Below are 22287 nucleotides of genomic sequence, written 5' to 3'. Positions count from 1 at the left end.
ATGAAGCCTGGCTGAATGTTTGCTGGGACTGTTCCTTTTCCTCCTAGTGTACTTACTAGTGTACCCTCACAACAAACCCCATTAACTAAGATAACCAGAGCCCATCTATGTTCACTACAACCTGAAGTCCAAACAGGTAATAACTACTGGAGGAGTGCTAGAACAACTCCCAGTCTTTGACTTCCATAATATGGAATCTTACCAGAGCACTCTTCATCCTGTTTTGAAAGGTATGTTTTGGTCCCCACTACTACAGAATAACATTTGCCAAATGGATCCCTAAAATCATCATAAGATAGTTAAATTTTAAGTGAAGAAATTATAAATTTATTAAAGTAAGTATAGGGACAACAGTGTGTTGTGGAAATTACTATCTCAAGAGGTAAGAAGCCAGGATCCTAATTTCCATTCTAATTCTTGTAATATGATCTTTGAAAAATCTGAGCCTAAGCTATCTAAGCCTAAGGTCACACCCTTAAAATTAGAAAAAATAATATATTATCTGCCTGAAGGTAGGACTAGGTGATTTCTTGAGGTATTTTCCACCTCTAATGGCAAAGATTCTCTGATTAGATAAACAATATTCCGTTCTAATCTCATTCTTGTTTGTTTCCTGTGGCAAGGAGGCAGCCTGACTGCCCCCAAATACCCCAAGATGGTTGGAACCAGGAAGAGATAGCAGTCTTGTAACCTAGCCACAAGTACATATAACATACTCTGATTTCATAAAATCCTGATCATAAAATCTTTAAAGATAAGTAAAAAGCTCAACAGTTTTAGGAACTAAATGTTTTCATTAATTGAGTGTACAAAAATATTTTGTTCTTTTTAATTTGTGCAAAGGTTGAGTAGTTTTTATTTTTAAATAAATCTGAACACAAAACAATAAAATTGCATTGTGAAACAAAAGAATGTTGAAAAGTCTTTCAATCCTTTATTCTATGACTATTAATTTGCTATTTATCTGAGGAGAAGAAATTTTTCTCCTGTAGTGTTTCCTGCTCACTAGATGATAACATTACTAAAATTTTATTCAGGTGGCAATTAAATGCTACTTCCCTCTGCTATTTTTATTCCATTTCAAAACAATTTCTCTTAAATCTCATTAAATTTATTTTAAAAGCTCACCCAGATATGTAATACCAAAAATGATTGAGAAAAATAATCTTTTATCAATACCATGAGAAGCATTTCTCGTACACACTGAGTTTCAAGAATAAAATTAAATGCAAACTGTCCCCACAAAGTCGTGCTGTTTCCAATTATTTAAGATAAGTACATACCTCTGCTTCCATGTGATAAGCATTTTCTACCCTTTGAAAATCCTTTGTCACAGTTACATTTTCTGACTGAAACAGAAAGTACAAGAGTATGATTACTAAATGTTTGGTTACTAAATGCAATTACTCTAAAACATAAAGTATAAACCTGAACTTATTAAAATCAGAATGACAAAATATGCAGAAGGAACTGGTTTGCCTGGTGTTTTACAACTTTACTAAAAGTAACATAAAATAAATTCAGAAACTTACACATATTTGCTGAAATTTCATCATAATTGTCACTACACTTGTAGTAATTTTTACATTAGCTAGTACAAAAACTATGAACTTAGGGTGGTGTATACATATATATATGAAGAATTATTTGTACATAAAGCATTCTGAATGTTGTAGGAATGTCAGAGTTTTAAAAATGTTTAATTTACAAATAATACAAATTTACTGAACGTATAGTACACAACTTCGGGCAAGTTACTCAACTTTTTTGAGATTTAGTTTCCATCCACATTTACAAAATTAGGTTCCACTACATGTGCGGTAGGAGGTAGATTGGCCCCAGGCTGAGCAATTGGAGCTGTCTCCCTACCACACCCTGGCCCCCGAGGACGTTTCAAGGAAAAAGATAACAGCAGGAGCAGAGAGGAACTAAGCTCTGCTGCAGTAAAAAGATAAGATGACCACGTCTTTCATTCTTCAGGTCAAGGAGACCTCCCCAACTGCACATGTACAGAAAAGTTCCTAGGGGATCAAAAAGGGAGGGGGCGCTAACGCATAATATGTTCTGCCAGTCTCCTAGAGACCCTCACACTGGAATCCATCTTGGCCAAAAGATGCGCATGCACATTAGACAGGACCCTGAGTCAGATCAGATATGGGGAACAAGCAAGATGATTGGCCAGAGGAAAACAAAGACCCGGAAGATGGCCCCTACATAAGGAATTTAAACCACCCCTTTAGCGCTCTTTATTAGTGAACATGCCCACACTCTTCTCAGAGTGTGTAGCTCTGCTTTGCTTCTGTCCTAAATAAACTGCTTTTCTTTGTGCTCTACCACACGTACTGTGCTTCTAATAAACTCTGTGTCTGCTTTACAACCTTCGTCTCTGTAAAATTCATTTTTCAAAGAGGTCAAGAGCCAGGGCTCTGCTTCTAGCCACTAGCCCCTGGTGGTCTAGTGGTTAGGATTCCTGGTTTTCACCCAGGCAGCCCAGGTTCGATTCCCAGGCAAGGAACTAAGATCTTGCTTCAAGCTGCCACTCACTGCTGTTACCCCAAGATCACATGGGACTGTTTTGAGGATTTAATGAAAAGTTATAAATAAAATGCTTGACACAGAAGGCACTCAGCAAACACAGATGCTATACCATTATGATATAAATATTTCCTGAAATACTGGACCCAAGCCAGTCTGTTCTTAGAAAAGTAATATTAATGCTTTTTGATTCTCTGGGTAAGTATAGGTTATATAATTCTGATTAAAAAGTTAAATTTCTTATTTACATTTCAAAAGGGTTTTAAAATTTAGTGAAATGAACTCTTGACCTACTCCCATCCTTGGGGATAGACAGAACCTATATTTTATAAATTTTTGTATCTTTAAAAATATATGCTAAATAAAGAATATTATGCCCAATAATGATTTAATTATAAGTTATTTGGTAAGGGATTTAGCTGCACCTGAATTTTAAGATATACACTAATTTCAAGCCATTATATGACCTAGAAAATTCTAAAAAGCTTTAACCTGAAAATCTGAACTTAAGTTCTAATTATAGCTCTGATGTCTGTTACCATGAAAATATTCATTTTTTATGATGAACGTAGTATTTACTCATTGTAGAAAAATTAAAATATGGATATAGATAAAATAAACCAGTACTGTATACATTGCTTGAAGTTGAGAACATGAAACTTGAAACATAAAGCATTTCTGTCATTTAATATTCTCTCATAACATGTAAACATATCTTCTATTTTCTTGGATGTCTTTTTTTCATATTTTCCCCCACTTTACTTGATAAATACATATAAAACTTCTGATTAAAAAATTATTAGAGAAATAACTTTAGGAAAGGTAGCTGAAAAGAAAGTATCTTTTACTGTTGCACTTAACAATGTTATTGCTTTTATAAAAATAATATATGCTAATTAATGAATATCTAATACTAGAGAAAAGAACAAAGAAGAAAGTAATGTCTCTAAACCCGTTACTATTAAAATTTCAGTAAACATTTTAAGTCATCTATCAATGCATATAAACATATCTATGTATAGTCTATCTATGTATAGACTTTTCCATAAATGAAATTATACTCTACATGCTGTTCTGTAACCTTTTAATAACTTTTATTTTAGAAAAAATTAAAATCTACAGAAAAGTTGCTAAGAATAGTATAGAGTTCCATACACCTCAGTTTCAGATTTCTCTGATGTTATCATCTTTTATTACCATCTGTCAAACTAAAAAACCATCATTGGTATATAGCCATTAACTAAACTCCAAACTTTACTTGCATTTCACCAATTTTTCTATTAATGTTCTTTTACTATTTCAGAATCCAATCCGTGATACCACATTGCATTAATTCATCATGTCTCCTTAGTCTCCTCTAATCTAAGAGAATTTCTCAGTCTTCTCTTGTTTCCATAACCTTGAAAGTTTTGGTCAGGTATTTTGCAGGATGTCCCTCAATTTGGGTTTGTTTGGTAGCTCTTCCTCATGGTCAGACCACGGTTATCGGTTTTAGGAAAGAATATCACAGAGGTGAAGTGCCCTTCTCATTGCAACATATCAGGGGAGTACATGATATCCATGTGACATTACTCATGATGTTAACCTTGATCACTTGGTTAAGGTAATGTCTGACAGGGTCCTTTACTGTAAAGTTACTATTTTTCCCTTTCCATGCTTTATTCATAGAAGGCAAGTCACTAAGTCTAGCCCATATTCACTCAATAAATACTACATTATTTATTTTGCTGCTCAAATTGGTCTAGCTTTGGCTATTGAGATTTCTTTCAGGTTGGATCTTATACCCCTGTGACATCCATTCATCCTTTTATTTTTTGCGCACTTCCTTACTTTCTGGTGCAAGATGCTATAGGCTCATGTTGTGGTTTCCCTGCCCAGCCCTAGAATCAGCCACTTCACTAAGAAGCTTACCATCTTTTCTTTGAGATTGCTATTTAGAACCAAGACCTGGGTGTTAAGACTGCTCACCACTACTCAAGTGTCATTCTGTGTAGGCCCTCTCAGTGGACAGAGTTTGATAATACATTATGTGTACAAACTCACATATACACATATATCTACAATTGTTTCTGTATCTATCCATCTGCACATATTCTAAGCTAAACATGAGTTCATCTTGATGTTTCCAACTCTCATTAAGAACCACAGAGTTCATTCTAACCTTCCTTTCTTATCTGTAACTTCCCTCTACAATAGTGAGAAACCTGGCTCCCATCACCCACCAACCACTTACTATTTTTCAAGCCTACTATACATATAAAGCAGTTTCAGAACTGTTAACCAGCGTCCCCTTGGAAAACAAATTTACTAACTAGAGGATAGTATTTACGTATCTTTCATCTTTATCCTTAGTTTCTAGTAAAACATAATTTTCCAGACTTACTTAGGATACTCCTCTCACCTCCCACCCCCATGTTCAGTGCAGTTATTTCACTCATTTGTAATAGAGTTAGGTTCATCTGTCACAGTCTGGATTTTGTCCTGGAATTGATCTTTTTTTGATGTCTTTTTTTTTTCCAATTTGCATACATTAATGTTCACTCTTTGTGATTTACAGTTTTATGGGTTTTGACAAATGTGTTCACCACCCCAGAACCACAAAGAACAGTTCTTTCCCTTGAAAAGTTCCTCTGTGCATCTCCTTTATAGTCAACAACTTTGCCATCCAACAACCCCTGTCCACTGATTTATGTCCTTATAGTTTTCCCTTTTCCAGAATGTCACATGAATGGATCATAAAATATAAACCTTTTGGATCTGGCTTCTTTAATTATAATATCTAAGATTTGCCCATGTTATTCTGTCAATCAATAGTCTGTACCTCTTTATTGCTGAAAAATTTTCCAATGCATGGATGTAACAGTTATCCATTCCCCTGTTGAAGACATCTTGGTTGCTTCCAAGTTCTAAAGTTTCAGTTTTAGCAATTTATGAATAAAGCCGCTATAAACTGCTTGTACAAATTTATATGTGAACATAAGTCTTTGATTCTCTTGTGGGTTAATGGTTCCTATGGTAAGTCTAACTTTATAAGAAACTGTAAGACTGTCTTTCAAAGTGGCTGTACCATTTTGCAATCTCACCAGAAATGAATGAAAATTTCTGTTGTTCTACATCTTTGCCAGCATTTGCTATCATCAATGATATTGGATTTCAGTCATTCTAATAGGTGCATAGTACCATCTCATTGTGGCTTTAATTTGCATTTCTTTAATGACAAACGATGTGGAGGATCTTTTCATGTGTTTACTTGCCATCTGTATATATTCTTTGGTGAAGTATATGTTCAGATATTTTGTGCTTTTTAATTGAGCTACTTGTTTTTTTATTATGGAATTGAGTTCTTTATATATTCTTGATGCAAGTCCTTTATCAGATATGTAATTTACAAATTATTTTCTCCCAGTCTGTAGAATGTCTTTTTTAAGACTTTATTTTTTTGGCGCAGTTTTAGGTTCACAGCAAAATTAAGTGGAAAGTACAGAGATTTCGCATACGCCCCCTGCCCCCCACATGCACAGCCTCCCCATTATCAACATCCCCACCAGAGTGGCACATTGGTCACAACTGATGAACCTACATTGACACATCATGATCACCCAAAGTCCATAGTTTACATTAGGGTTCACTCTTGGTGTTGTATATTCTGTGGGTTTGGACAAATGTATCATAATATGTATCCACCACTATTGTAGCAAACAGAGTATTTTCACCACCCTAAAAATTCTCTGTGCTCTGACTCTTTATTCCTCCCTCTCTCTCAAACCCTGATCTTTTTAATGTCTCTATAGTTTGCCTTTTGTAGACATGACATATAGTTGAAACATTACCATATGTAGCCTTTTCAGATTGGCTTCTTTCACTCAATAACATCCATTTAAATTTTTCCCATGTCTTTTCATGGCTTGATACCTCATTTCATTTTGGCACTGAATAATACTCCATTGTCAGTTTATTTATCCAATCGGCTTCTGAAGGACATCTTTGTTGCTTCCAAGTTTTGGCAACTGGATTGTCTTTTCATTTTCTTAACAATTTCTTTCACAAAGCAAAAGTTTTTAATTTTGATAAAGTTCAATTTACATTTTTGTTTGTTTTTTCATGGATTGTGCTTTTGGTAATGTAACTAAAAAGTCATTTTCAAACCCAAGGTCACATAGATTTTCTCCTTTACTTTCTTCTTCTTTATGTTTTACATTTAGGCCTATGATCCATTTTGAACACATTTTTGTATAAAATGTGAAGTACTTGTTGAGGTTCACTTTTTGCATATGGACATTCAACTGTTATGGCACCATTTGTTGAAAAGACTCTCCTAACTCTACTGAATTGCATTTATACCCCTAGTGTTTTTCTCTCTGAGAAAGAAAAAATTCTTAGAAGCAACTTCGTTTAGTTTATCCCAGTGACTCTTAAAGCAAATGTGTGTAGTTTAAAAGCAATATATGTAAGACAGTTACCTTGCTTATAAATGTAGTAACATATTTAATAAACATTGAAATTCCAAATATTATAGGGAATGAGGAAATAAAAATTGCCTCTTCGCAATCAGACTGAGAAGTTCTAAGCAGACTATAAACAGTTTTCAACAGGACACAGACAGAACCAAAGTTTCTAACAGAAACTAACTGAACTGCAACAGCAAAAGTGATTAACATTCTTTCTCTGCTTGATTGCTGCCTTTACAGAAGCCAACTCTGTCCTAACTTTAATCCTCTGGGTTTCCTGTGAAAAAAATGAATAAAATAGCCAATCACCAAACTGCCCCTTCTTCACTGATCCTTCCTTAGAACCACTCACAGCACAAGTCCAAAACCTATAAGAGGTCTCTCCTTACTTCCCCTTTTTGAAACACTCTTAAGGTCCTTTGAGATGCATTCTTGTTTGCTACATCATGCTAAATAAACCTAAATTTGTTTCACTATAGGTATATTCCTGATGTGTTTAGCTGGTGGGATCCCACACAAAGCATGAGATTTTTTTGTTTATCTATAGGGCAGTGGAACTCAACCAGAGGGTGCTTTTGCTCCCCACAGGACATTTGCTGTGTCTGGAGATATACTTGATTGTCACAATGGGTTGGGAGAGTACATTGCTGTGATGCAGTGATTAGACAAGGTGAACAAGTATCCTTGTTTACCAGGAACTGAGGAGATTCCTGAGACATGGGGCTTTCAGTTATAAAACTGGGACAGTCCCAGGTAAACTGGGATAAGTTGGTCACCTTATAGGTAGTGGCCAGGAATGCGGCTAAAATATTCTATAATGCACAGGACAGCCCCTCCCAACAAAGAATTATCTAGTCCAAGATGTTAATAATAGTGCCGAGATTGGGAAATCCTGCCATACTGGTGATAAGCTAAAAAATATTAAAATATACAAACCTAGTCCATTAAGTTTAAGTTTTCCCAAGTAAGCTACTGATATTTTATATTTAAATACAAAAGACAGAGTTTTAAAATACAAAATGGTCAATGTAAGAATAACTATTTAAATCTATGAAAGAAGCAAGGTAACATTCTAAATAGCCATAAAAAACCCCATGTTATTATAGGAATAAACTTAAAAAGGGTAAACAAAAGAAAACCATAAAAGTTTACAGAAAATAAGCTCGAATAAATGGCCTAGGACAAATACTGTAAACTCAGCAATTCTCCTGAAATTAATATATAAACAATACAAAATATGAAGAGATCTTTCATTTATAGAATAAAATGTAGAATTTTCCACTGTCTGGATTTCCTGATAATATCCCCATGGTGTCATTTAACATGTCCCTTGCAGACAGGAAACCTTTCCAGTAGAAGAGTAATGAGGGGAGAACTTGCCCTACAAATGTTTTACAAAGATGTAATAATTTAATGTAGTACTAACACAACAAGGTGACCAAAAGAACTAAAACAATCTGAAATAAAGAATGTCTGAATACCACAGATATAATACCAGTAACATTTCAAAACAACAGGCACAACAAACAATATGGAATCCTCATGTCTACATTCTGCCCCTACTCTCTCTGAGCAGCAACTATGTGGTTCAAGGTAAGCCCTGGCAGGTCTAAACCATTCAGGATTACACATCTAACTTGCCACAGAATTACGTTAAAAAATGGGCAGAAATCAAATCTAATCTAATTAGTGTATGGCATTTCTCTGGCCACAAACACAAGCTGAGGTTGGCAGATATAGGGTGGGCCTGCATGCACACAAGTGTGGAGAGCCAAGGGATGCAAATGTGGGGTATCAATAGTATCTGCTGCATCCCCTACCTGAAACTCAATCACCTGCTGCCAAGACAATAAAGCAGCCACATGCTATAGTGGTTAAAGAGCGTGGGCTCTGAGGTCAAAGTTCTTGACTGGAGTCTAAACTCTACCACTTCCTACCTGTGTGATCTTGGGCAAGCTACCTGCTGATAATCACTCTGGTCCCGAGAGTTCTCATCTGTAAAACAGCCACTGAGATACCAGTCTCATATAGCAGGAGTGAATTTCAAATGAGATAACACTTGTAAAAAGTCTAGCAATAGTAAGCAGTTTTTTATTATCAATAATATCCAACCCCTCAGCAGGGCACACAAGGCCTTCCTCCATGCTCTGCCTACAGCCTTCGTCCTCAGTCTGATCTCTTAATTCCCCTCCGTTTTCTCCAGGTACTCCTGTGTTCTAGCCATGCAGAACTGAGCTGCATGTGGTGCTCTGAACACATACACTTGCTGCATTCTAGTGTGGAGCTGAAAGGCTTTCCCTTCAGCCATTGTTTAAGACTTGAGAGAAGTGTCACTTCCACTACGAAATCTTTCTGGAATTTCTCAAGTAAAATGAACATTATTTCCTTTCTTACTCTTCTGTACTGTATCATGTACATACTTTCATCACAACGCTACATATTAGTCTAGTCCTATAATGAGACTCCTTCAGCACAGTGCCTAAGTTTTACTCATTCTCTATTCCTGGTGTCTAGCAACATGCCTGAGGCATCCATTACACATTTATCAAAAAATACAATTGTGAATAGGCAAACATTGGAGCTTACAGCTTATGGGGGGAACATACAAACCAGAAAACAAAATAATTACATGTTGTGTTAAATGCTATTTAAAAATGAAGTGATAGGGAATGCTTAATAAATGTTTTATGGTTGAATGGTAAATACTGCTTAGAACTTTAAAACATTTTTCCATGAAAACAACACTAAAAATGAGGGTTATGCCTTCACATGTGAAACTATATATCACCATGAAACTATATGATCTACACGATTGTTGAACTAATAGTTTATTCATTTACTGCTTCATTCATTTCTTTTCTTTTATTCATTTAAAAACCAGTTTCTAAGTACACATTATGTGATGTGTATGAAACATAATCCATCAATACAAAGCAAACAAGAGAAAAAATTGTCTGTGCTCTGGAGAGCTTTAGAATTTGGAGGAGAGACAAGGAAAGCAACAATTATAATATAGAGTGATACGTTTTATTAAAGGTGGGGAATGGAGTGTGGTATGGCAGGGACTAGTGTTACGTTAGGAAAAAAGTGCTAAGGAGGTGAAGTTGGGCTGCATTTTAAAGGAAAAAAATGGGAGTCAGTTAGTTAACGAGGGGAGAGAGATGACAGGAAATGACAGAAAGTTAGGCTCCATCTATTAAGCAAAAGAATTTGGAATATGAGGGGCCCTTTAAGCAGGGGAGTGATGTTTATAAACCCAGATTTTAAAGTTTAAAATGAATAAAGACTTTGTGAAGACACATTATAATTCATCCTGAAAAGTAATATAAATGAATTTTTGCACATCTACTGAACAAATTATTTACATGACTGCTTTCCTCCATCAGCAGAGATAACTGGGAGATTAATGACCTTTGTATGTCTTGTCTTGAACACTAAGTCTAAATGTAATTATAAATTGGATGTAGTGATTTATTTGGTTTTACATATTAGAAGTTACAGCCATGTGAACTCAGTATACATTTTAAGTAAATAACTTGAGAATTAGTTATATTATTCAAACAGGCCTGTAGCACTGGCAGAAGTTTTTGTGAGAAAATATTTTTCTATATACTAATTCACTTTATTCACATAATTTATAGTTAGCATTAGAATTCTTCTAAACTGTAAAATCATTTAGAGACAGCTTTTCAAAATGTCTTTTTAAATAACTCTATGTTTATAAATACAGTACAAATATATTTTCTCCCTAAAATAAAGACTTGCTTTTTCAGGGTGTGTCATTTCTAACAAAAGCACTTTTATGAACTCAATGTTGGGAGGGCATAAATCACAGCTCTGGCCTTTAGAGTCCTACTCTCTAAAATGAGCGAACTGAGACAGTGACCCATGCTGTGCTTTCTCATTCTCTTTCATTCTAATTATCTGGAGCCTAGGCTAGTTGGAAGAAACCTAGATTTTGGTTCCAGGAACACAGAAGTTCAAATACAGCCCTGGCTGAAGTTCAGAGCATTACTTAACCTCCTTAAATCTGGAAAGTGGGGATATTAAAACCGGCCTAACAGGGCTGTTGTGCTGATTAAATAAGGCTGGTTCATTTTTTTCTCCTTTTCTTAGAAGTAGGCTTAAAGCAAGATTTACTTAGCTATGTGTCTCATGGACATCTCTGGTAAGCAGAAGTATTTCATATATGTGGCATCTACAATATACTGGCTTAATTTTCTTTTTAAGCTAAAACGAAAAAATTTGGAGAAATTTTTTGAGTCTTTATAAAACGAAAATGGGTACAATTCCGTACCCCCTCCCAGGCCCCACATTACTGTTTGCGTAAAAATACCGAAGTATCACTTTATGCAAAGCTTTACCAGGGGGAAGATCTTCAAGATGGTGGACGAGTAAGACGTGGAGATCACCTTCCTCCCCACAAATACATCAGAAATACATCTACATGTGGAACGACTCCTACAGAACACCTACTGAATGCTGGCAGAAGACCTCAGACTTCCCAAAAGGGTCTTGGTGCTCCGGTGGGGAGTCAGGCCTGTGTCTCTCAGGTGGGAGAGCCGAGTTCAGGACATTGGTCCACCAGAGACCTCCCGGCTCCACGTAATATCAAAGGACAAAAGCTCTCCCAGAAATCTCCATCTCAATGCTAGGACCCAGCTCCACTCAACAACCAGTAAGCTACAGTGCTGGACACCCTATGCCAAACAACTAGCAAGACAGGAACACAACCCCATTCATTAGCAGACAGGCTGCCTAAAGTCATAATAAGGTCACAGAAACCCCAAAACACACCACCGGACACGGTCCTGCCCACCAGAAAGACAAGATCCAGCCTCATCCACCAGAACACAGGCACCAGTCCCCTCAACCAGGAAGCCTACACAACCCACTGAACCAACCTTAGCCACTGGGGGCAGACACCAAAAACAATGGGAACTACGAACTTGCAGCCTGAGAAAAGGAGACTCCAAACACAGTAAGTTAAGTAAAATCAGAAGACAGAGAAACACACAGCAGATGAAGGAGTAAGGTAAAAACCCACCAGACCAAACAAATGAAGAGGAAATAGGCAGTTTATATGAAAAAGAATTCAGAGTAATGATAGTAAAGATGATCCAAAATCTTGTAAACAGAATGGAGAATACAAGAAACATTTAACAAGGACCTAGAAGAACTAAAGAGCAAACAAACAATGATGAACAACACAACAAACGAAATTAAAAATTCTCTACAAGGAATCAATAGCTGAATAACAGAGGCAGAAGAATGGATAAGTGACCTGGAAGATAAAATAGTGGAAATAACTACTGCAGAGCAGAATAAAGAAAAAACAATGAAAAGAATTGAGGACAGTCTTAGAGACCTCTGGGACAACATTAAACGCACCAATATTGGAATTACAGAGGTCCCAGAAAAAGAACAGAAAAAGAAACGGACTGAGAAAATATTTGAAGAGATCATAGTTGAAAACTTCCCTAATATGGGAAACGTAATAGTCAATCAAGTCCAGGAAGCACAGAGAGTCCCATACAGGATAAACCCAAGGAGAAACACACCAAGACACATATTAATCAAATTATCAAAAATTAAATACAAAGAAAAAATATTAAAAGCAGCAAGGGAAAAACAACAAATAACATACAAGGGAATTCCCATAAGGTTAACAACTGATCTTTCAGCAGAAAATCTGCAAGCCAGAAGGGAGTGGCAGGACATATTTAAAGTGATGAAAGCGAAAAACCTAAAAGCAAGATTACTCTATCCAGCAAGGATCTCATTCAGATTCAATGGAGAAATTAAAACCTTTACAGACAAGCAAAAGCTAAGAGAATTCAGCACCACCAAACCAGCTTTACAACAAATGCTAAAGGAACTTCTCTAGACAGGAAAAACAAGAGAAGGAAAAGACCTACAAAAAAAATCCCAAAACAATTAAGAAAATGGTAATAGGAACATACATATCGATAACTACCTTAAATGTAAAGGGATTAAATGCTCCAACCAAAAGACATAAACTGGCTGAATGGATACAAAAACAAGACCAGTACATATGCTGTCTACAAGAGACCCACTTCAGACCTAGGGACACATACAGAAAGTGAGGGGATGGAAAAAGATATTCCATGCAAATGGAAATCAAAAGAAAGCTGGAGTAGCAATTCTCATCTTAGACAAAATAGACTTTAAAATAAAGACTATTACAAGAGACAAGGAAGGACACTACATAATGATCAAGGGGATCAATCCAAGAAGATATAACAATTGTAAATATTTATGCACCCAACATAGGAGCACCTCAATACATAAGGCAAATGCTAACAGCCACAAAAGGGGAAATCGGCAGTAACACAATCATAGTAGGGGACTTTAATACCCCCCTTTCACCAATGGACAGATCATCCAAAATGGAAATAAATAAAGGAGCACAAGCTTTACATGATACATTAAACAAGATAGACTTAATTGCTATTTATAGGACCTTCCATCCAAAAACAACAGAATAAAATTTTTTCTCAAGTGCTCATGGAACATTCTCCAGGATAGATCATATCTTGGGTCACAAATCAAGCCTTGGTAAATTTAAGAAAATTGAAATTGTATCAAGTATCTTTTCCAACCACAATGCTATGAGACTAGATATCAATTACAGGAAAAAATCTGTAAAAAATACAAACACACGGAGGCTAAACAATACACTATTAAATAACCAAGAGATCACTGAGGAAATCAAAAAATACCTAGAAAAAAATGACAATGAAAACACGATGACCAAAAACCTATGGGATGCAACAAAAGCAGTTCTAAGGGGGAAGTTTATAGCAATACAATCCTACCTCAAGAAACAAGAAACATCTCAAATAAACAACCTAACCTTACATCTACAGCAATTAGAGAAAGAAGAACAAAAAAACCCCAGAGTTAGCAGAAGGAAAGAAATCATAAAGATCATATCAGAAATAAATGAAAAAGAAACGATAGCAAAGATCAATAAAACTAAAAGCTGGTTCTTTGACAAGATAAACAAAATTGATAAACCATTAGCCAGACTCATCAAGAAGAAAAGGGAGAAGACTCAAATCAACAGAATTAGAAATGAAAAAGAAGTAACAACTGACACTGCAGAAATACAAAGGATCATGAGAGATTACTACAAGCAACTCTATATACCAATAAAATGGACAACCTGGAAGAAATGGACAAATTCTTAGAAAAGCACAATCTTCTGAGACTGAACCAGGAAGAAATACAAAATATAAACAGACCAATCACAAGCACTGAAATTGAAACTGTGATTAAAAATCTTCCAACAAACAAAAGCCCAGGACCAGATGGCTTCACAGGCAAATTCTATCAAACATTTAGAGAAGAGCTAACACCTATCCTTCTCAAACTCTTCCAAAATATAGCAGAGGGAGGAACACTCTCAAACTCACCCTATGAGGCCACCATCACGCTGATACCAAAACCAGACAAAGATGTTACAAAGATAGAAAACTTCAGGCCAATATCACTGATGAACACGGATGCAAAAATCCTCAACAAAATACTAGCAAACAGAATCCAACACCACATTAAAAGGATCACACACCATGATCACCTCGCGTTTATCCTAGGAATGCAAGGATTCTTTAATATACACAAATCAATCAATGTGATAAACCATATTAACAAACTGAAGGAGAAAAACCATATGATCATCTCAATAGATGCAGAAATAGCTTCTGACAAAATTCAACACCCATTTATGATGAGAACCCTCCAGAAAGTAGGCATAGAGGGAACTTACCTCAACATAATAAAGGCCATATATGACAAACCCACAGCCAACATCGTTCTCAATGGTGAAAAACTGAAACCGTTTCCACTAAGATCAGGAACAAGACAAGGTTGTCCACTCTCACCACTATTATTCAACATAGTTTTGGAAGTTTTAGCCACAGGAATCAGAGAAGAAAAAGAAATAAAAGGAATCCAAATCGGAAAAGAAGAAGTAAACTTGTCACTGTTTGCAGATGACATAGAGAATCCTAAAGATGCTACCAGGAAACTACTAGAGCTAATCAATGAATTTGGTAAAGTGGCAGGATACAAAATTAATGCACAGAAATCTCTTGCATTCCTATACACTAATGATGAAAAATCTGAAAGAGAAATTAAGGAAACACTCCCATTTACCATTGCAACAAAAAGAATAAAATACCTAGGAATAAACCTACTTAAGGAGACAAAAGACCTGTATGCAGAAAACTATAAGACACTGATGAAAGAAATTAAAGATGATACAAACAGATGGAGAGATATAGCATGTTCTTGGATTGGAAGAATCAACATTGTGAAAATGACTATACTACCCAAAGCAATTTACAGATTCAATGCAATCCCTATCAAACTACTAATGGCATTTTTCACAGAACTAGAACAAAAAATTTCACAATTTGTATGGAAACACAAAAGACCCCGAATAGCCAAAGCAATTTTGAGAAAGAAAAACGGAGCTGGAGGAATCAGGCTCCCTGACTTCAGACTCTACTACAAAGCTACAGTAATCAAGACAGTATGGTACTGGCACAAAAACAGAAATATAGATCAATGGAACAGGATAGAAAGCCCAGAGATAAACCCATGCACATATGGTCACCTTATCTTTGATAAAGGAGGCAAAAATATACAATGGAGAAAAGACAGCCTCTTCAATAAGTGGTGCTGGGAAAACTGGACAGCTACATTTGAAAGAATGAAATTAGAACACTCCCTAACACCATACACAAAAATAAACTTACAATGGATTAAAGGCCTAAATGTAAGGCCAGACACTATCAAACTCTTAGAGGAAAACATAGGCAGAACACTCTATGACATAAACCACAGCAAGATCCTTTTTGAGCCACCTCCTATAGAAATGGAAATAAAAACAAAAATAAACAAATGGGACCTAATGAAACTTAAAAGCTTTTGCATAGCAAAGGAAACCATAAACAAGACGAAAAGACAACCCTCAGAATGGGAGAAAATATTTGCAAATGAAGCAACTGACAAAGGATTAATGTCCAAAACATACAAGCAACTCATGCAGCTCAATATCAAAAAAACAAACAACCCAATCCAAAAATGGGCAGAAGACCTAAATAGACATTTCTCCAAAGAAGATATACAGATTGCCAACAAACACATGAAAGAATGCTCAACATCATTAATCATTAGAGAAATGGAAATCAAAACTACAATGAGATATCATCTCACACCGGTCAGAATGGCCATCATCAAAAAATCTAGAAACAATAAATGCTGGAGAGGGTGTGGAGAAAAGGGAAGCCTCTTGCACTGTTGGTGGGAATGTAAATTGATACAGCCACTATGGAGAACAGTATGGAGGTTCCTTAAAAAACTAAAAATAGAAATACCATACGACTCAGCAATCCCACTACTGGGCATATACCCTGAGAAAACCGTAATTCAAAAAGAGTCATGTACCACAATGTTCACTGCAGCTCTGTTTACAATAGCCAGGACATGGAAGCAACCAAAGTGTCCATCGACAGATGAATGGATAAAGAAGATGTGGCACATATATACAATGGAATATTACTCAGCCATAAAATGAAACGAAACTCAGTTATTTGTAGTGAGGTGGATGGACCTAGAGTCTGTCATACAGAGTGAAGTAAGTCAGAAAGAGAAAAACAAATACTGTATGCTAACACATATATATGGAATCTAAAAAAAAATGGTCAGAAGAACCTAGGGGCAAGATGGGAATAAAGATGCAGACCTACTAGAGAATGGACTTGAGGATACGGGGAGGGGGAAGGATAAGCTGGGACGAAGTGAGAGAGTGGCATGGACATATATACACTACCAAACGTAAAATAGCTAGCTAGTGGGAAGCAGCTGCATAGCACAGGGAGATCAGCTCGGTGCTTTGTGACCCCCTAGAGGGGTGGGATAGGGAGGGTGGGAGGGAGAGGCAAGAGGGAGGAGATATGGGGATATATTTATATGTATAGCTGATTCACTTTGTTATAAAGCAGAAACTAACACACCGTTGTAAAGCAATTATACTCCAATAAAGATGTTAAAAAAAAAAAAAGCTTTACCAGTTTGGGAGCAAGTCCTTTTTTTCACTTGCTAATTCCGTGGTGCAGAATTAAAAAAAATAATGATTTAGTGTCTAGCACACTACTTAGGCAAGCATTTACATCTAATGTTTCAAGTTTAACACTTCGTCATTTCAACGTTAAAAACAAAATTATTGCAGCAAATATCGCCAAATAAAACCCCATTCAATTTGAATTCTTTTATTTTACAAGTCTCTGCAGCTGATGATTACTTTCATCAAGAAGGATGGGCCAGAGATTCACTCTGCCAGGTCCTCGCGCCTTCTAATGCCACCGATGATACAAAAGTGTCCCAGACGCTCCCCACCCGCCAACCTCCGCCGCCGGGTTTTCTTGGGGAGGCTAGAAGCTCTTCGCCCGCGGAGCCCTCACCTGCACGCCCTGCTGCTGGAGGGTCTGCGTGATGTAGTCCAGGCGGCGGCAAACGCTCTTCTTGGCCTCGACCGCTGCCTCCTTGGTGCTGCTCATCTGCACGACCACCTGCGCCCGGTCGGGGGTCGCAGACACCTCCGCAGTGCCGCTTACATGCACCTCGCGGGTGGCAGTCTGGGCCTGCGCTGAGGAGAAAGGGCGGCGGAGGCCGGGCAGCGTCTCTCCGCCCGAGAGCAGATAGTTCTCCCGGCCCCGGTCAGCCCAGGGAACCAGTTCCACGAATACCCGGGACTGAGGGGCCTGTTGCAAAGACATAGTGAGGACAGCTGGGTTTCCATAGCAACTCAGAGCCGACGGCGGCCGCAGGGGCCCAAGCGCGTCAGGGCTTGCGCCTGCGCGGCGCAAAGAATGCCGGGATGGGCTTGGAGATCTAGGAGCCCGTGGCGCGAGGTACTACTCCTTGCGGAGCGTCTTAACGCGTCTCCTTTACAAGTTGTTGGCTGAGCGGGTCGCTCTGGTTTTTAACTTGTTTAACTTCCGGCCTTCAAAAACCGTAGCGAGGTTTCTCTGCGGCCTCCCTCTCAGTGAGCTCCCATTTCCTCGCGCTCCGTCGGCCTCGGCCGGCCACGTACCTTGCCTACCTCGGAAGTTTCCTGATAGGCCCCGCGGCGCTTTTATCTTTCTCTGATGCCAGTCTGCGATTGTCACAGCTTTGTCTTTCCTTTTGTCTGACTTTACCATTTCACTTGGGCACAGCTTTTTGGACCGCGCAGCACCATGGATCGCCAGAGATTTGTGTTGGAATGAAATGCTCTTTACCAGTTTGATCTTGGAAGTTTATGATTCCTCGAATCTCAGTTTCATCGTCTATAAAGCCGTGTTGATAATACATTCACATTTGCAATGTGGTTATAAAGTGTTTGCCATATGGAAAGCAGAAAATAATGGATAGCAGTAATAGCTAAAGCTTTGGCATGCTTTTCAAGTCTGTCGAATTTTCTCTAAAATTCCTGGAATGGTTCTGGCCTTGAATAAGGACAGGCGAAACTCAAGCGGTAGCAAAGCACATACAACATGGACATTGCAGGGCCTGTACTACTTAGTTCTTGTCCATACCCTTTGCTTGGCACAACAACAGAATCCTTAACCCAGTGACCTGCATTAAGTAGGTTTTCTTCTTACCAATGAGTAATGATGTACAAAAATAGCCCTCCTATACCATGAGGAAAAAAAATTTTTTTTTGGATAACTAATTTAATAAAAAAAGGACAACTATTCTCTTGAAAGGAGCCTGAACAAGCCAACTGACAATCTTCAGGTAGTTTCTTCTCTATCATTTTTCTTTTATTTCTGATTAGTATAATTCAATTAAATCAGATGGTAGCCCCCCCCTTCATTTGGCTCATTACTGGGTGAAGTAGTTTTGTATATATTTATTTTTATGTTTATTATTAGCTAAAAACAATTATATGTTAGTATTTTAATTTAAAAACTTTCCCACCATAATTTTTTAAGTAATTTGAGTCACCCGAAATGTTTCTTGAATTTCGTAGAAAATTCTTTTTCTTTAATGATAAATGTGGAAAAATATAATCTCCAAAATGAACTATTGAATGAATGAATGAATGTCATAAGTAAGAAGCAATAGGAGTTTTAAGTGCATATAGATATTTAGGGTATGATAAAAGTAGGTTTTAAATAAATGGGAAAATGAGTAGGTGGTACAGGGATAATTGGTTGGCTGTGTGAAAAAAGAATTGATCTGGATCTTACATCATGCACTAAAAATAAAATTCAGATGAGACAAAAAAAAATAGTAAGAGAACATGGGTGAATATAAATATAATTCTGGGAATGAGAAGAACTTTCTAGGCATGATTTCAAATGCAGCAACTGTAAGAAAAGGTCTGAAAAATTTGACTACACTGAAACAACTTCAGTATGTGAAACAAAACAAAAAGATGAAGGGGAAAACAAATTGGGGAAAATATTTGTGTAAAAAGCAAGTTGTCAATGTTTAGTGAGCTCCTACCAGAATAAAATGAAAGAAAACTGAATAATGAACACAGAGGCAAAACGCTGGTTAGTCAGGGCTGCCATAATGAAATACCATGGAGTGGATGGCTTAACAGAAATTTGCTTTCTCTGGAGGCTAGAAATCCAAGATGAAGGTGTTGACAGGTTTAGTGTCTCCTGAGGCCTCTCTCCTTGGTTTGCAGACAGCCTTCTCACTGTGTCTTCACACGCCTTTCCTATGTGTGCAAGCATCCCTGCTGTTTCTTTGTCTTCTTATAAGAATACCAGTTCTGTTGGATTAGAGCTGTACCCTAACGACTTTATTGAACCTTAATCTCCTCTTTAAAGACCCTGTCTCTAAATATAATCATATTGTGGGTTAGCACTTCAACGTATGAATTTGAGTGGTGGTAGGGACACAATTCAGTCTAAAACACAAGCCAGTAATGCAGAAACACCAGTAGTCTATAATGAGAAAAAAAAATTTTATCTTTAATTAGTAGTTAAAAAATGCAGATTTTACAATAAATATCCTTTTTTTGGACTGTCATTTTGGAAAATGATAAAGGAAGTAGGAATGGAGATGGAATAGATAAAAGAGTAATTTTGAAAGAAGAATGGAATAGTTCATGGTGAAAGAACTATATAGTAAATAAAAGAAGGATAAACCAAAGCTGACTAAGGTTTCTAGTCAGGAGAACTGGGAAAATGAGAATGATAGAGTATGTCCATTGTTCAGCTAACAATGACCTAGTTCTCCTTTAGAGTCAATGCTGAGCCTCTAGCAACCATTTTTAATAACACGACTCTTGATTTTGTACTTTACACAATTTATTAGATGCAGAATAGGCACTTGATTACAGCTGGGCCAGTTAGAGGTTTTTTGTTTTTATTATTCATGGGAATCTATATTTACACCAAATTTTAAAAATTCAGTCTCTCAGATGGTGGACCATGACACACACACACACATATAACTTTGAGAGACAATAGATTTGCCATTTTTCACATACCATTTCTAGTAGAGAAGCAGAAAATGTCAGTGTGTCAGTGTATAGAGAAAAGGAAAGAAAAGAGAGAGAAAGGAAATCACTCAGAGAGGAACAGAGATAAGATTAAGAATCCAAATGCAGTTCCAGTTTATGTTTATAGAATTTTCCTTAGGCCTGTCTTCATTCCTGGAGTTCTATAAAATATTCCTGTATCCTTATCGTAAAATCTCACCTGCCTTTTTTTAATGCATAAGTAGGTTGACTGAGTTTTATGTTATCTTAAAACTAAGCATTTTGACTGATAACAGTGGATAATAGAGGAGAATTCAAAGAAGACTTATATAGCTTTCAGCCTTAAGGAATTTATAGAGCGCCACACAAAGTGGATCATTAGGTGCACAGTTCAAAGCTTCACTCTTGGAGAAAATTTTGCTTTTCACTGTCATTCAGTTGAATGATTGTCATGCAGCTATTTTGCATTTCCAACTAGAACCTGTTTATCTAGGCAGCCTACCCATAAACCTATCCATAAAACCACAGGCTTTTCCCTCTTCCTTTAGCATTTTATACAAGAAGCCCTATATAACCATTGGTATGAGCTGAGAATGGTGTTATAGTGCAAACTTGGTGAGTGGCATGAGAGTCTGAGTAACCTCTTCATTGAGCTTGCTTATGTCCTCTGGTCCTGTTCATCCTTCCTTTTGTTAATGTGGTGTATCACATTGATTGATTTGCAGATATTGAACCATCCTTGCATCCCTGAAATAAATCCCACCTGACAATGGAGTATGATCCTTTTTGTATATTGTTGAATTCAGCTTGCTAATATTTGTTGAGGATTTTTGCATCTATATTCATCACAGACGTTGGCCTGTAATTTTCTTTTTTGTACTGTCTCTGGTTTTGGTGTCAGGGTAATGGTAATTAATTAATAATAATTAATGGTAATGTGGCCTTGTAGAATGAAAATAGGAGTGTTGCCTCCTTTTCAATTTTTTGGACTAGTTTGAGAAAGATAGGTATTAGCTCTCCTTTTTATGTTTGGTAGAATTCCCCTCTGAAGCTGTCTGGTCATGGAGTTTGCTGAGAGTTGTGTTATTTATTTATTTATGTATTTATTTTATTACAAGTTCAGTTTCACTACTAGTGATTGGTCCGTTCAGATTGTCTATTTCTTCCTGATTCAGTCTTGGGTGGTTGTATGTTTTTAGAAATTTATCCATATCTTCTAGGTTGTCCAATTTTTTGGCGTATAACTGTTCATAGTATTCTCATGACTTTTTGGATCTCTGATATCAGTTATTTCTCCTCTTTCACTTCTTATTTTGTTTACTTGGATTCTCTCTCTTTTTTTCTTGATGAGCCTGGCTAAAACTTTATCAATTTTGTTTATCTTTTCAAAAAACCATCTCTTGGTTTCATTGATATTTTCAATTTTTTTTTGGTCTCTATTTTATTTCCTCTATGAACTTTATTATTTCCTTCATTCTGCTGACTTTGGGCTTTGTTTGTTCTTCTTTTTCTAATTCCTTTAGATAGTAAGTTAGGTTGTTTATTTGAGATTTTTCTTGCTTACTGAGGTAGGCCTATATCACTGTAAACCTCCCTCTTAGAACTGCTTTTGCTGTATCTGATAGATTTTGGAAAATTGTGTTTCTATTTTCATTTATCTTCAGGTATTTTCTGATTTTCTTTTTCATTTTTTCATTGACCAAATAGTTTTTTAGTAGCATTTGTTTAGTCTCTACATGTTTGTGTTTTTCCCATTTTTCTTTCTATAATTGAGTTCTAGTTTTGTATCAC

General features: G+C 36.7%; 1 protein-coding gene across 1 annotated transcript in view; it reads right to left on the bottom strand.

Annotated features, from left to right (window-relative positions):
• Positions 1 to 17856, bottom strand: part of IRAK1BP1 (interleukin 1 receptor associated kinase 1 binding protein 1) — a 33598-nt gene extending 15742 nt beyond the window's left edge. Inside the window, exons 1-2 of the mRNA XM_061207406.1 lie at positions 17477 to 17856; positions 1284 to 1349 (exon numbers count right to left, since the gene is read on the bottom strand). Coding sequence (XP_061063389.1) covers positions 1284 to 1349; positions 17477 to 17791 — 381 coding nt within the window. The 5' untranslated portion in view covers positions 17792 to 17856. The remainder of the gene's footprint in view (positions 1 to 1283; positions 1350 to 17476) is intronic.
• Between the last annotated feature and the right edge of the window lie 4431 nt (positions 17857 to 22287).

This window comes from Eubalaena glacialis, chromosome 12 (genome assembly GCF_028564815.1).
Source record: "Eubalaena glacialis isolate mEubGla1 chromosome 12, mEubGla1.1.hap2.+ XY, whole genome shotgun sequence".
Classification (NCBI taxonomy): Eukaryota; Metazoa; Chordata; class Mammalia; order Artiodactyla; family Balaenidae; genus Eubalaena; species Eubalaena glacialis.
The sequence above is the reverse complement of the archived record's forward strand: the minus strand, read 5'-3'. Positions and strand labels throughout refer to the sequence as shown.